A 16361-nucleotide genomic window follows, 5' to 3' on the forward strand; every position below is an offset into this window, starting at 1 on the left:
ATGTTGAAGTCATCGTTGTAGAAGAAGAAAAAAGAAAATGAAGGAGGAGAAGGAGGAGAAAGGGAGTTGAAGTTGTTTAAAAAGTGGGTACAAGTTAAAAGTTTTTAAAAAAAAATGAGGGCGACCAAATAGGGTGCCCCGTGCAATTTTTACACTTATTAAAAACGAGTCAAATATGGATAACAATCATATTATCCACTTAGAAAATAGATAACTAATGAGTTTAACTTTTACGTTTATAAAGACTTTAATTGGGGATTACTCAAGCTTGGGAGACTAGGAATTCTTCCAAAAGTGATCATATTTAAAAAGAGTGATGATATTCAAAAAGCCATGGATAATATGGGTAGGTCCACTTAATCCATTCTATCCGTATTAAATATGGGTCAGCTCGGATAATTTATTCGTTTTTTGCATTACCCGGGTTTGACCCGCCTATATCCGACCCGACCCGACCCTGTTCAAAAAATATCCTGCAAAACTTGACTATAGTGGCTATTAGCATCTATACTAACTGAAGATCAAGATTGCTTGTACCAACAAGCGCAGGAAGTCAGAAATAATGTACAGTTGAAAAGAGAGATTTGATTATTAATGGCATGATAGAATGGCCACTCAAGGTTCATCTGCATCACTTCCGATCTGAGAATCTTGGCTTAATGCATAGAGGGTTCCATCTGGATTCTCGATCTTAAACCTTTTTAGCAAGATCCAAAAAAAAGAAAAGAAATGAGACTCTTGAAACGACAAAACGCCACACTGAAGCGCAAAATTACACTAAATATATACCTCTCAAGAATGAACTTGCCTTCCTTGTACTTTTGGTTCTTGTCATGTGCGGCTTCCTGGAATTATTTAAGAGTTGTCAGTACGAATGTCAGGGTAACTAGAGATGAGACGAAAGAGTTAAAAATCAGATCTTTGATGAACATGAAACTCACATATTTCCACCCCACAATTGAGCCACATCCTACGCAGAATATATCCACAACAGTGTGCATTCCTGTCATCATCATCCGGTCTTCTTTCTCTCCAACAGTGACATTCACACTGCAATACGCAAAAGAGGAGCACGACGTAATACATACCATTGGAAGTTCAAAGCATGAAGCTTTGGATGTGATGATGGTGTCTACTAAGTCCGTCCCCAAAGTAGCATCTGAGAAATGTGAAACTGAATTTCATGTGATACTGTTACATAACTCAACAGGCTAAACTATTTCATCTCCAGAAAATGCTAAGAGCGATGTGACCGCAAGTAAATACATTGCTAGTGCTTCAATCAATTGAAAAAGGTTACCAGCGGGTCCATATGAAATTGCAGGTAATTTTGAGCATCACAAGAGACAAGAGCACTTACACGTTATCAAAGAGGTAAGCCTTCCCATGACTGCAGTGGAATGACTGTAGAAAAACTCAAAGGTCATCGTAGAATACATATATGTGAAGCATAAATATCACAGCAAACGTGATGTAATCGTGTGTAAGCCATCCAGTTTGTAGTTAGTAGCATGAAGACAGCATAATCCAGAAACCAGGAATAAAACCAGTAAGAACTACTAATAGCATCAGCAAAGCTTGTTATAACGGCCAAGGTGCTCTCTTCAAGGGAATAGCTATTGGAAACTGACTAACTTCATTTATATGCGAAATAGCCTAGAGAGTTCAATACTCACTGAGATAGGAACAACATAGCAATAGATTGAATATGATGGTTCAATGTGGTCTCTTCAAGGGTAGCCATTAGAAAGTGACCAATTTCATTTAAATTCCAAATAACCTAGCGAGTTCAATACTCACTGAGATAGGAATAAGATAGCACTAGATTGAACAAGATGGTTGAAAAGTTAGACTAAGGACCAGTTTTGCTGGTGCCCTTATATAAAACTGATAACAACAAATGAAAAATTATCCAAACTTTGTCATGGTAAAATGGAACCGACCCAGTAGGACTGAAGGATAAACTTATAGATGGAAAAAATAACAAATATAACTTATAAATAAGAATCATTACATTCATCACGTAAAGTATGTTGTCAGTAAAAGAAGTAAGGTCAGTTGCTCTATTTGGTTGTTAGATCTTGCCTGACAACATCAAATAGCTGACTTCTTCTACCATGGGTAATATAACAAAATTTCATTGGTGATATATTGGGATATTGAGTATTAGAATGACCGGATACTACAGTAAACACCAAGCATTATGTTCGGACCAAAATTTTCTTCTATAGATAGATAGGTAAATGATTGTGCGGCAGTATCATGTGAATCCTGCCAAGGACAACACATTCCCACAATCCTACTATATCTACAATCACAAATTTTGACCAATCAGGGTTGCATGTCCAGAATCCAGAGAAAACCAACAGATAAGACTCCCTTGTAACAGAAGTCCATTATGGGCAGTTGTGCACCGCAAACTTGACCTCAGAACATTGGCTTCACTTAGGCTACCCAATTTCTCAGGAAAAACTTGAGAATGAATTAGACCAATGTCATTGAAACCACCACCATCTAGTGATAATAATCTCAATCTGGCATTTCTAAAAGCACACTAGAAGAAATAGTTCCCTAACAATCCAAAGCTCTGGGAGGCACATCACACAACCAAGGTAGATGGAGCAACATTCAGTATATTACTGAAGTTTAAAGGACTAATCAAGCAGCCCTGCAGAGTGGAAACTCTAAATAGACTAAGGACTGACTGGAACTACTATCACTGCCTCCCACACCTGCCAACCTCCTTCCCCCACACCTAAAAGCTCTGAGAGGCCATAGGAAAGCGTTGGCCTTGACTCTTGAGCATGATTATCCGCAGCATGGCCCACCCTCTAAGTCTCTCGGCCTGTTCCAACAAATAGAAAGTTTTTCCGTTTCTCTTTTCCTTTGGGATCAGAGTATAGAACTATACTAGATAATATAACTATATTCTTTCTCTATTAGCAATCAGGTAATAAATATCACATAGCTACAGATGGCAGTAAGGAATTTGCATTAGACCATGCTAATCCGTTGTACAAGAAGAACAACATTTTGACCAAATGTATGCAATAGCTCCAAGAAACAACATCAGCACTAAAGATCAATCAATCATCTATGCCTCGATTACTATATTAGTTATGGCCAGTTATATGCATCCTCTGTATCCATTCCGCTCTACTGTATCCATTCCGCTCTACTCAGATCAGTTTCCAAAGTGTAGAATTTAATCAGCTCTCAAGATAGCAAAATATATATGGTACTGCCGCTTCTCTTCTAGCTTAAGAAAATGTCACTACATAAAGCAATAAAACTTATAAAATTTCAAGTCCTCCTGCATATTCATAAAACAGCAACAACAACAACAACTATGCTCGGTCCCAAACAAGTTAGGTCCCTATATGAATCTTCACTTCCTCATTTAAGCTTAACTCATGTCATCGTCATATCAAATAGAAATTAAGTGAAAATAAGCTAAATATACATCATCCATTAAAACAGGGGTGGGTTTACAAAGTAAGGTAAGGGTCCGACTGCAGAGGCGGATCCAAGATTTAAATTCTACGGGTTCAACTTTTAAGAGTTTTGCATTGAACCATTATATTTTTAAAGTTATGGATTCATATCTGCCATTTTTACATATAAATTTTTAGTCTACGTCGAAAGTTATGAATTCAATTGAAACCGTTGGTAACACACTACATTCGCCCCTGTTTGGCCGAACCACTAGCTTTAACCAAGACCCAGTATATATGATAAGAAATCTACTAGTAAATATTTACAAACATTAAATTCCCAAACCCATAGAATTAAAATATTGGATCCGCCTCTAATTATTAAAACAGCAGCATACATGCAACCAGTAATACAGATGTAAGCACATGGATGTATAGATAAATAGAGAAATGGGGGGACCTTAGAAATGATGTGATCAGCCAACGCGAGATGAGTTCTACAGTGCTTGCATTTGTAGCTGTTTCCTTCAAGACTTATCAGAAAAAGCCTACCCATTTCCTCTGCTTGCTATCTACCCCTTTAAATAACCGATCAAATTATACCCCTTCAAAACCACAAAAATCACTGATTTATCACAAATTCAGAAGCATCGTTATCATAATAATACAGTATTGCGCAAACATACAGATGAAAGAAACAACGAAAAAGGAAGAAGAAAAAAGATGAACCCAGAAATTTAGATGATGATCTAACCTGAGCAGCAGTTGGAAAGAGAAAGAGTAGCAATCTTCACAGCAATTGAGAAATGTGTTATTTTTTTACGTATTTATATGCACGAAGGGGGATAGCGAGAAATCTGTATTGAAAATTTCAGAAATGAGAATCCAACAAAGAATTTAACTCGAAATTCGAAGGTGCCATTTCCTATTTTCCCACAATTTGCATGATAAATATTAGTATTATCTTTCTACCGTTATATTTACGGGTATTATGGTTCTTAACTGTAGTCTTTCGATACCACAGTCATCTCGGGCAGGGGCGGAGCTAGGCGGCGGTCAAAATCTCCTCCGTCCAAAATTTACGCTAAGGATCCTTTGCTAGGGTGCATAATAATAATGCTGAATAGGGTGTATTAGTAATGTAGGTATTAGTTATGCTTGCTTAGTTATGCCGGTATTAGTTATGTTATATATTTCTTATCCATTATTTGGTTTAATGTATTAAAGCATTGTATAATTTCTAAAAGAATTGTTTGTTTACAAAAATACCCTCAAAATTAATCCATACTCTAACTTTTTAAAAGAAATACATGTTAAGAAATATTTTTATATGAAAAAGTTTTAAAAAAATTATTTTATTTGTCTGCCTATATTGTAAAATTAAATTAAATATTTATTTATAAAAAAAGAAATATGCTAAGTATTTATTTATTTACTAGAGATATAAATTTATTTCTCAATATTTGGATTATTTTGAACTTGTATAATATACTAACTAGCATATTTTAATAAAGCATAAATTTTGAAGGACAATTTTGTCTTTAACTAAGCTAATGCATGCATTAAAACCCATTGCATTGCTAATACCATTGTTTTCTATGCATTAGTTGTGCGTAGGATAATACCAAATAAGATGTATAATTAATGCTTGCATAACTAATGCATATGTTCAAAATGTCTATCAATCAATGTATTATTAATACACAAAGTTAATGTATGCATTAGATTATCTAATGCATATAAGGAGTCGTTTGGTAGGAGGTATAAGAAGGTATAAGGATGATATAAAAATTTAATACCACCTTAATACTCTATTTGGTTAGCAAACTAGGTATAAGTTATTCCGGTGTTAATTTTAACACTGGGATAATTTATACCTTATAGAAGGTGGGGTAATTAGCACCGGTATAACTTATACCTTCTTCTTAGAAATTATGTAATTGTCATTGTTAATACAACATACCAAACAATAAATAAACAACAATCCAGCATAACTAATCCCAGCATAACTTATACCAATATAACTTATACTGGCATAACTTATACCGGTATTAATTGTATTCCAACCAAACGACCCCTAAATAAATTCTTGGTTCAAAATCACGTTATTATAATTCTGAAATAATTTATACTTTTATGGTATAGTTAATCTAATGATTTTGATATAAATTTTATTCTTTTAAACTAGTACACACAATAATGTATTTAATAACTTTAATCCCTTAATTCATCATTTAGGGGTAATTATTGGTATGGAAGCATGTTAGAGATCAAATTATACGGTCTTATTGATTCCAAAATTGGGATGTAAGTTTCAAAATTAACATTTTTTATGCATCGATAAATAATATTAATTGATAGGTGCAGGCATTTAAATTTTATTAGATTTAATTCATAGTTGTTTGGATTATATTTTAAATAAGATATATTAGTCCAAATAAATATTATGAGCTAATGTAACTAGATCAATTGTATAGGTCCAATATATATGGATTAAATAAATAAGTCTTAATCCATTGGGCTACCCCATTTAAGTGGGCTAAAAGTGATGAGCTCACTTCATTAAGCCCAAGATGTCATCTTCTTTGAGGCCTAGTTTGGTGCTACGTGTCAAGTGATGCGGCACGCCAAGTCAAACAGAAGAGCCAATGAGATCATGTCACGTGTCAAAATGACAAGACATGCCAAGTCTAATTAAAAGGCTAATGAAATCGCGTGCAAGTGACATGTTCTGACCAATCAAATGCGTCATTGTCACTCTTCAAATTGATTGGTCAGAGAGAGTTTGCTCTCATCACAACTCTTCCCTCCAACAACTATAAATATGGGTCTTCATAACTTAGAAAAGACACCAGAAGTTATAACAAGAAACAAGAGAGAGCTCGTGGATCAAACGCCACAAATTTCTCTACAAATTTCAAGCTTCAAGCAATCAAGTTCAAGTTCAAGAAATCAAGTTCAAGCTCAAGAACGAAGAACAAATCAAGATTCAAGGAGCAGGAGTTCAAATAAAAAATCGTGCTAGTTGAATTCAAGATCATCGTTTGTGGAAACAAATATAGATTCAAGATCAAGCTCAGAGGCCCTTGATTTTATTTACTATTAAAAAGAAGAATCCGAGGATTCATAGAGATCGTACACTCATATTATTTGAAATCAAATACTATGATTGTTGTAATATTTTTCGGTCTTGATTTTATTTTCTCGACGCAACTATATTGTCTATAAATTCTAGCGCGTACAATGGGACAATATCTACATCTCATCTCAACTTTTCAATCACCAAAGTTTAAGAACATTGAAATGGCTTCAAATAAAATCAACCCCAAATCAACTTCTACCAAGGCTGCTAATTCCAAGTTCTACGCTGATATAGAAAACATCCTCGATGTTACCCTTGGAAGCTTTGGACCAAATACAAGGATCAAGGCAAGCTCTTTAGGACAAAAAATACTCCAAGTGTCGTCCGTATCAACCCATATTTTCGAATTTTCGTCCTCAAAAGGAGCAAGATCTTCTACAAACACACCTGAAGGAGGAAGCAATGTTGCTGAAAAGATTAAGAACAATTTTGCGTACTTGACCTCTCCGGATCCAAGAATTTTGCTGTGAAGGAAGATGATGAGGCTTTAAGTAATGGATCCTCTCCACTTACATCGCATAGCGTGAGCCAATCGAGGATCAATCTGTGTGACAATCCATGCTATTCTCCATTGTCCGCAACAATCATACAAGTCATGGTGACAAACACTTCATCTGTGGAGGAGCAGTTGGCAAACTTGATGGAAGCAATCGCAGGCTTGACCAAGTGCATGCAAAATCAATATGCTAGACAAACTAATAGGCAGGGTGAGAATCTTGATGGAAGAGAATCCACCCATGCACCTAGCAGGCTCCCAAAAGTTCCAGAGAGTGATTCTCCCCCAAGACAAGTAGCATTCGCTAAGGCTGTCCTTGTCTCATCTGAAGGGATGATTCCAATCGATCAATTGAAGGAGTTCATTAAAGGGACTATAAAAAACAAATATGAAGTTGCTTCCAAGACCTCCCTTACCTATGCAAAGCCGTAAACTTCAAGGATCAATATATTGAAGATGCCTGCTGGCTATCAACCTCCAAAAGTTCAAGAGTTTGATGGCAAATGCAATCCAAAGCAACATATGTCGCACTTCGTTGAGACATGCAAAAATGCTAGGACTTATGGAGATTACCTCATCAATTAGTTTATCCGCTAACTAAAAAGAAATACTTTTGATTGGTACACAGATCTCGAGGCTAAATTTATTGATAACTGGATCAACTAGAGCAAGAGTTCCTCAATCTCTTTTATAGCACGAGACGTACTGTGAGTATGCTAGAACTTAAAAATACTCATCAACAAAAGGGTGAACAAATTATCGACTTTATCAATTGTTGGAGGAATGCAAGCCTCAACTGCAAAGACAAGCTTAGTGAAGTTTCAGGCATAGAGATGTGCATCCAAGGCATGCATTGGGGACTACGCTACATCTTGCAAGGTATCAAGCCTAGCACATTTGAAGAACTTGCGATTCGTACCCATGACATGGAGTTGATCATGGCCTCTGCTGGAAATGAAAGGCTGCCCATCTATGTGCCTCACAAAGGGAATGCCAAGCAAGAAGTCAGAAAATGGACCAAGCTTGTACCCAAGTCTGAAGGCAAAGAAGCTATGAATGTCAACACATCACCTGTGAAGTTCACAACGAAGGTGATCAAGAAGCAAAGTATGAAATCCACTTCCTTTCAAGATAAGACAAGCGGATAGTTGACTGTAAAAGAAATGCAAGAAAAAGAGTACCCATTTCTGGATTCTGATGTGCCAGCTATTTTTTAAGAACTCCTTGAGTTAAATCCCATTGAGCTTCCGGAGATGAAGTGACCAAATGAAGTTGGGAAAACGAATGACCCAAATTACTGCAAATACCATCGACTCGTGAGCCACCCTCCGGAGAAGTGCTTTGTCTTCAAGGACAAGGTTATAGCTTGGCTCGTGTAAAGAAGATTATGCTTGAAGATGAGAAAGCAAACGTGAACCAAGTCTCTATCACCTTTGGCTAATTCAGTTTAGCTGAATTATGTAGTTTCAAAGAAAGTAAAGATGAAGAATTACTGGAGAACAACAAGGTTGAAGTTGATCATTCTGATGATGATGAAGGTTCGACGTCGGTGACTCATCGAAGGCGCCACAAAAAAGATCCACAAAAAGAATAAAAAGAACAACCAACAAGGAAAATGATGGTATAAAGAACAAGGAAACATAATCTAGTTAGGCGTTTGAAGAAAGAAAAAGTGGAGGTGCACCACCATCAAAAGCCACGACATCCAGTGACCTTGGAGGATTTCTTGCCATGTTAGTTCCGCATGAAGATTTCCCGTAATGGTATTAAGGCCTCTTGTTGCAATGCTAACAAAGGGGAAGAAAAGAGTGATGACCTACCACTGGCACCATCTTTAGAAAAGCTCATCGAGTCTATTCCTCAAGAAGTTAATGCTTGTGAGGAAAAGTTACGTTCACAAATGACGATATTCTACTAGGTGATGCTCCACATAACCGCCCATTATACCTGGTTGTCTATATGCACGATGAAAGAGTAAACTAAATTTTGGTTGATGGAGGATCCTTAGTGAACATCTTGCCAATTCTCACTATGAAAGGACTTGGTATTCTCATGAACGAACTCTCGAAAAGTTGTGTGATGATTCAAAGATTCAACCAAGGGGGAAAAGAGCCATAAGTGTGATCAGGTTAGGAATCACCATAGAAGATATGCAATCAAGTGCATGGTTGCTTGTGATCAATGCGAAGACTTCATACAACGTCTTGCTTGGAAGACCTTGGATACAAGAGAATAAAGTGGTTCCATCTACCTACCATCAATATTTAAAATACTACGAGGGTGAAGTCGAGAAGAAGATAGTTGCTGATGACGAGCCATTCACTGAGGCTGAGTCACACTTCACCGATGCAAATTTTTACTTGAAGAACTGTCGTGCCCCTTTTTCTCACGAAATCGGGTTTCGACATGTGACAACTCTGTAAATGGAAGATAGAGTGTTAAAAGAAGGTCGCCACCTAACGGTTTTTAAGGTGCACTACGGCACCTATTATGCAGATAACTCTTTTTAACTAGTCAATGCCACCAAAGATCGAGTAAGAGCTCAGATTACCTCAAAGAGAAGGTGTTAGGCACTCTTCGAGGTGCACAATTGTGGGCCCCGGCCAAACTTAAGACTATGTGGATTATATAATTAGAAGAAATGATCAAACAAAGAGAATATAAAGGTCGAAGAATTATAACACAAAAGGAAGTGGTACAACTCTTTAAAGACTACGAGGATACAGTTATAACAGTCTATATTAGATGACTAAGTGTATAAAGGAAAAGGGGGGTCTTAACTTTTTTAGCCTAAAGGATCACCCCGCGTAACATAAATAATACTTCGCAACTCCTTTTAGATATGAGTTGCTCATATTATTTAGCGGGCACAGACTATCATCTCTTGCTACCCGATTACTATGTTGAAGTTGTTTACCTAAAGCGTTCTAATTCAATTCTAGGTCGCGTCCTATGCGTGCACTACCCGTCCCATGCTTATGGTTCAGGAGGCTTTGGACCTACTATTTGGGTGGTTCTAAACTTTACTTAGATTTCTCAAAAATGATAAAACTAGGCGATGTTTAAAACAAATAGTACTTCATGTAAAGATAGTTAAAGGCCCAAGTAAGCCTCCATATATAAACAACAAATACACGCGGGCAGCTTCCTACATTAGGCAGTAGACAATTTCAGAATTGAGGCAAATTAGAGTCATTTAGTCCTATAGACATGTTTTCTATATGATTTTAATTTCAAGTGTACAGGCAGTGCTATTGTTTTAGAACAACGAATTTGCAGATTATAGGTAATACAAATCCTATAGGCATACTCTTTAAATTGTTTGCGCAATGAGGCAATAAAACCGTTTGAAAGCTTTAAATTACCCACATTTGATTTTATTAGCATACTTTCTAGGCGAGTAACAATATCCTATATGCAGGATTCCTAAGAGTTGGCAATTGAAACTGGTTCTATAACACTTCATCCCTATAGGCATGTTTTCTAGGCGAGCAATGTGATAAAAATAGCAATAACAGTAGATAATTAATCAATTAAGGTCCTATAAACATGATATCTAGATGAATATTAATGTGACCCTATAGGCATGATATCTAGTGAATACGTTGCAATTGCACAAATTTAACGAACAATTATTGACATTATTTCCTATATGCATGCTGTTTAATAATTCATAGCAATAGGCATGGTAAAATAGGTTGAGTGAGTGTGTGATTCCTATAGACATGGTTTCTACTAGTGTACAACGCATGAAATCCCAAAACAACAAGTAGAGCACATAGGTCCTATAGGCATGCTTTCTACCTATCTGTGCGAGAATTAAAATATACATGTTTCCCCAATTTCACTAACACCCCAATTGTTTGTTATTACAAATTATTACAGGCCCAATGAACATAAATATAAGTATCACACACGGAAAATTGCAGGCCCAAGAGCATGCCCAAAAATGAAAAAATAATCTAGTACTGTCCGGGCCTTCAACAAGCTCACTTTTCTACGAATAACAGGCCAGATGCGAACTCAGCTTAAGCACTGAAGTGTATCAATTGTACAGTCCAAGTCCACATTTTGGAACCATGTTAAAACCCAGATGGAGTCTCACTTACCAAACAATTGCGAGTTAACAAATACACATAGCAATCACTTAAAGAATTCTAGACCAACTATCAATTGATAAGTGACCGAATTTACCAAAGAAAGCATTTGTATTTTAGAAGCAAACATGACAGGATTGATTAAACAAAGATATGCAAATTAGAGAATCAATAGGGCTTAGCCTCATCATATCAAGTCGATATTGACATTACAGGTTCAAAAACTTAGCAAGATATAACATATTGAGTAGGAAAACATATTGAGGGAGAGTTAGGGGAATCAGGTTTTCCGAGGTTATAAGATAAACAAATCAGAATGCATAATGCCAAACGAGTTCAGAATAGAGCACTAACTTAAAGGATTTAAAGCCTAGGGATCCAAGTCATGTTGAGCATTCATCACAATACCAGAAAACAAACATGCCAGCTTCACATCAATAAGATAGACCAGTATCAAACTTTATAGGAGAAAATACAAGTTATGACATCTATTCTAAAAGTCCCAACTAATCACTGAGGGATACAGGATTAAGCAAACCAAACACAGAATGAAGTAACAAAATATCATGGAATGGGTTATAGCTAGAATAACAGGGTAGGCATGAATGTCTTAACAGAGATTAGAACACATTCTAGGTACGAGTTAATCATTACAAGAATTCAGAATAAAGTAGGGAAGTAAAATTATGCTAGGCAGCAGATATAAACATTCAGGTACCAACATACTAAGCTAAACGAGATTAAGAGAGTCAAAATTGTTCAAGTTAAGCATGTGCAATAAACATGTCTCAGAACTGAGAATTTAGGCAAGTTCAAATGCTAAAGAAGTTCAAATCACAAAAAACAAATTCAGTGCCAACAAAGCTGCAAACACAGATGGCCTAGAAATACATTGAGTCACAAAATTTCAAAGGTATGATCGTGCAAGATATTAACACAAGAGAATGAAATTGCAGTAGCCAAGGAACTTACCAGTTATCAATTGATAAATAGACAATCAAGAAAGAACAACCTCAATAGTACTCTAAACGTCAACAAAGAGCAGTAAAACCCAAAGTCTTAGTACGTCAGAGTTCCTAAGGGTTTCGAATGAACCCTGAGCAGTGCTCGAAAGGTTGAATAATCGAATTCCAGTGGCCTTGGCTTTTAGCCGGCCAAGAGCCAAAATATAGAACAAGAGAATGAGAGAATAAGAGAGCAATAACTTTGAGTTTTTAGTGAATCCGGTGATTAAAGTATGTCCCAAAGGAAAATAGGGGAGGGATTTATATAGTAGTAGAAATTAAACAAACAATAAGGAAACACAATAAAATCAAACATAATAAAGGAAATAATAGCATGCAGAATCAATTTAAAATCGAATTAGGAGAAAAATTAGGTAAACCCTAGTTCATGATGGAGAACCAAAAATAGTCAAAAATCTCACTGAATCAGACCCGTATGACCTTGCCATGATGCATATAAACAATATATCGTCCAAATATCAAAGGGTGAAGCTGATCTCCCTTGATTCAGAGACTGGTATTTGCCAAAAATGGGGCAAAACGCATAAAATGTAAGAAAATTACAAAAGAAATCCATGATTGCACCGAGTTCGGAGAAGATTGAGAAGGGCGTCTAGGGATTCTAAAGAAGGGAGGGGTTTGAGAGCGTATAGTGGCAGCGGACGGGTAAAATGGGTTAGGTTTGTTTGGGTGAGGGGATATAAAGAGATGGATAGGTTTATTATGGGCCGTTGATCATTTGAGATTAATGGCCATGTAATGACCAGATCAGTTGTTTTAAGAATTAACACCCTGATCCCCTATTTACTGTTTTCCCCGTGTTTATTTCTGCTATTTTGATTTGCCGGGATGTTTGGTTTTGAGTTTCGGAGAGTTTTGGGACACTTAGTCCCTAAATGTGAGCTTAAGTTTTGGAAAATTTGACCGTAGTTAGATCAGTGTGAAGACGGACTCGGAATGGAATTCTGTTGGTTCTGTAAGCTCCGCTGGGTGATTTCGGGCTTAGGGGCGTGTTCGTATTATGTATTGGAGATCCGTAGCTGATTTAGGCTTGAAATGCCGAAAGTCGAATTTTTAAAGTTTCCGGTTCGATAGTGAGATTTTTGATCTGAGGGTCGGAATGGAATTCCGGAAGTTGGAGTAGCTCCGCAATGTTGAATGTGACGTGTGTGCAAAATTTCAAGTCATTCGGATGAGGTGTGATAGACTTTTTAATCGAAAGCGTAAATTTAGAGTTTTGGAGTTCTTAGGCTTGAATCCGTTGTTGATTCGCCATTTCGATGTTGTTTTAGGTGTTCTAAGGATTGTTATAAGTTGGGATAGTGGTATATGACTTGTTCGTGCTTTTGATTCAAGTCCCGGGGGCCTCAGGATGATTTTAGATGTTTGACGGAAAGGTTTGGAGTTGAAAGTTGCAGCTGAAGCTTTAAGTCTGCTTTCATAACCGCAGCTGCGGCTTGGGGACCGCAGGTGCGAGGCCGCAGAAGCGGTCGAGCAACTATAGAAGCGGTTTAAGGCAAAAAGGGAGTTGACCGCAGATGCGGTCAAGGCACCGTAGAAGCGGCACCGCATTTGCGGTAAGGCAGTCGCAGGTGCGGAAAGTCCTCCTTTAATGAAAAGTCGCAGATGTGACCTTGGATCCGCAGAAGATGGACCACAGGTGCGGTCCCAGGACTGCAAATGCGGTTTCACTGGTTAGAAAATAGGGATTTCGAGGGTTTAGTTTCAAAACTTGGAAAAATCAAATTGGAGCTCGGAAGAGGGAAATTTTGGGAGAAAGTTGAAGAGGAAATCATTGGGAAACAATTCTTTAACCCTTTCTAGTTATATTCCATCAATCTATTAGTTCTGTCGTTTAATTTTGGATTGGAGATGAAAATTGGGGAAAAGTTGGAAGAAAATTCTTAGACCTAGAATTTCAATTTTGATTGGGAATCTAACCTTGGATTTTGGTATTTTTGGTATGACTGAACTCGTGAGAGTGTGAGGATTCTAAAAATATAAATTTTACCCGATTCCGAGACGTGGGCCCGAAGGGCATTTTGGTTATTTTACCTAATTTCGCGTATTAGCTAGAATTTCTTTGTAGAATCAGTTACTTCAAGTATTATTTATATTATGAAATTGAATTGAATAGATTTGGGCCATTTGGAGTCGAGTACTCATGGCAAGAGCGTGGTTTCAGATTGATTTGAGCTGGTTCGAGGTAAGTGGCTTGCCTAACCTTGTGTGGGGGACACTCCCCTTAGGATTTGGTATTTGTGATAATTGAAATGCCTTATACGTGAGGTGACGAGTGCGTACTTGTGCTAATTGTTGAAAATCATGTTTTCACTAAAGTAGCTTTAATTGTGTTTTATTTTCCTTCTTATTCTACTTGAAATTTAAGCCTACTGTAGCTTAGAGAAGCATGTTTAATTGACTTAATTGCCTTATTGCTTGAACGACCTTATTTGTATTATGTGAAGCATGTTATGTTAGAATTACCTGTTTTACTTTTGTACGAAATTGAGTTTAATTGAGTATTCTTTGTGCTATTGCTGTGTGTTTTATTTTGGGACTACGGGACGGCATCCCGGGAGATCCCCTATACGTATTTTATAATTTGAGCTGAGATGCGGGATACCAAGAGATCCCTAGCATATATATTGAGGATACCAAGAGATCCTCGGGATACCAAGATATCCCTAGCATATATTGAGGATACCAAGAGATCCTCGGGATACCAAGAGATCCCTAGCATATATTGAGGATACCAAGAGATCCTCGGGATACCAAGAGATCCCTGGCATATATTGAGGGTACTAAGAGATCCTCGAGATACTGAGAGATCCCCAGTTATTATCTTTGTGAAGAGTGGTATTCCTGGTGATTGTTTTTGCCTCTGTTTTAGTTGTAGTTATCCTTATTATCCTATATTAATTCTTATTGTTATCTTTCAACTGTACTACTTTATCTTATACTGTCACACCTTATATTTCATTTAATCTCTGTAGGGCCCTGACCTTCCTCGTCGCTACCCAACCGAGTTTAGGTTTGACACTTACTGAGTACCGCTGTGGTGTACTCATGCCCTTTTTGTGCATGTTTTTCATGTGCAGATCTAGTTACCTCCACTCAGACTTATCACGCTTGAGACGAGGCATTCGTAGAGACTCCAAGGTATATCTGCTGCGTCCGCAGACCGAAGAGTCCCTTTCTACTCCCCCTTTTAAGTATTAGCCCTTCTGTATTTTCTTTTCCTTCATTAGATATTTTGGAGTTAGATACTTGTAGACATTCAAAGGCCTGTGATCATGAGATTCCGGGTTTTGGAAAAATGAATTAGTTTTGAGAGTTGATATTGTGTATGCCGAGCGGCACTTTTAAACGCTGTTTTATTTCACTATTTGGGTTTTTAAATTGTTTTTCTTCTGCAATTTGGTTTATTTTCCGCATTGTTAGGCTTACTTAGTCGTAGAGACTAGGTGCCATCAAGATGGTTCACGGAGTCTGTGTAACTGCTAGGAAAATTCCACTTCATTTGATTTCCTTATCGTGCTAGATTTTGACATCACAATTCTAAATTTCTATCTTCTATTCTCTCATAGATGGTGAGGACATGTGCTACCCGAGATGATCAAGCACCCGTGCCCCCTACTGCAGCCGTTAGAGGCCAGGGCCGGTGTAGAGGGTGAGGACGCGCACGTGGTGCAGCCAAAGCACCTACGCGATTTGCCACCGAGGTACAACCAACAGCTCTAGCCGGAGTCCAGTCACTTGATACGCCTACTTCTACCACTACTCCAGCACTTCAGGAGACTCTGGCACAGTTCATGAGCATGTACACCACTTTGGCTCAGGCAGGGTTGCTTCCCCTTGCTGCAGCTACATCTCAGGCCGGGGGAGGAGCATAGACTCCCGCCGTCCGCACTCCTAAGCAGCGAGTGCATGTTGAGAAGGTCCTTGAGATTATTCCTATACATCCTGCAGTCCGCGATCAGCCCGAGGATAGGGTAGCGGTTTCCGATGATGAACAACTGAGGTTTGAGAGGTTCAAGAAGTAAAGCCTCATGTATTCAGTGGTCTAGTATCGGATGATGCTCTAGATTTCTTGATAAGTGTTACCGTATTCTCCGTACAATGGGTATATCAGGATCGAGCGAGGTTTCCTTCACTACTTTCCAGCTTCGAGGAGCCGCCTATGAG

At 37.7% G+C, this 16361-nt stretch overlaps 1 protein-coding gene and 1 long non-coding RNA gene across 2 annotated transcripts; one reads left to right on the forward strand and one right to left on the reverse strand.

Moving 5' to 3' along the window:
* Nucleotides 1-283: 283 nt before the first annotated feature.
* On the reverse strand, nt 284-4420 carry LOC104210951 (protein yippee-like). The gene is made up of 6 exons (XM_009759930.2): nt 4189-4420; nt 3895-4039; nt 1361-1404; nt 942-1050; nt 790-845; nt 284-697 (listed from the first exon to the last, which is right to left on the reverse strand). Exons 2-6 carry the CDS (start codon nt 3988-3990, stop codon nt 616-618), a joined length of 387 nt encoding a protein of 128 aa, XP_009758232.1. The 5' UTR covers nt 3991-4039; nt 4189-4420; the 3' UTR covers nt 284-615.
* Nucleotides 4277-4512, forward strand: LOC138884380 (uncharacterized). The gene is made up of 2 exons (XR_011404574.1): nt 4277-4349; nt 4443-4512. It is a non-coding gene; the product is annotated as an uncharacterized lncRNA (long non-coding RNA).
* The last annotated feature ends 11849 nt before the right edge of the window (nt 4513-16361 follow it).

This window comes from Nicotiana sylvestris, chromosome 12, assembly GCF_000393655.2.
Source record: "Nicotiana sylvestris chromosome 12, ASM39365v2, whole genome shotgun sequence".
Taxonomy (NCBI): domain Eukaryota; kingdom Viridiplantae; phylum Streptophyta; class Magnoliopsida; order Solanales; family Solanaceae; genus Nicotiana; species Nicotiana sylvestris.

Bases quoted from the DNA above. Each gene is read 5' to 3' on its own strand.
- LOC104210951 (XM_009759930.2), bottom strand. From the start codon at position 3,990: ATGGGTAGGCTTTTTCTGATAAGTCTTGAAGGAAACAGCTACAAATGC. The intron at 1,405-3,894 runs GTCCCCCCATTT...GTTTTTCTACAG, and splicing joins CTGATCACATCATTTCTAAG to TCATTCCACTGCAGTCATGG. The intron at 846-941 runs GTGAGTTTCATG...AAATAATTCCAG, and splicing joins CAATTGTGGGGTGGAAATAT to GAAGCCGCACATGACAAGAA.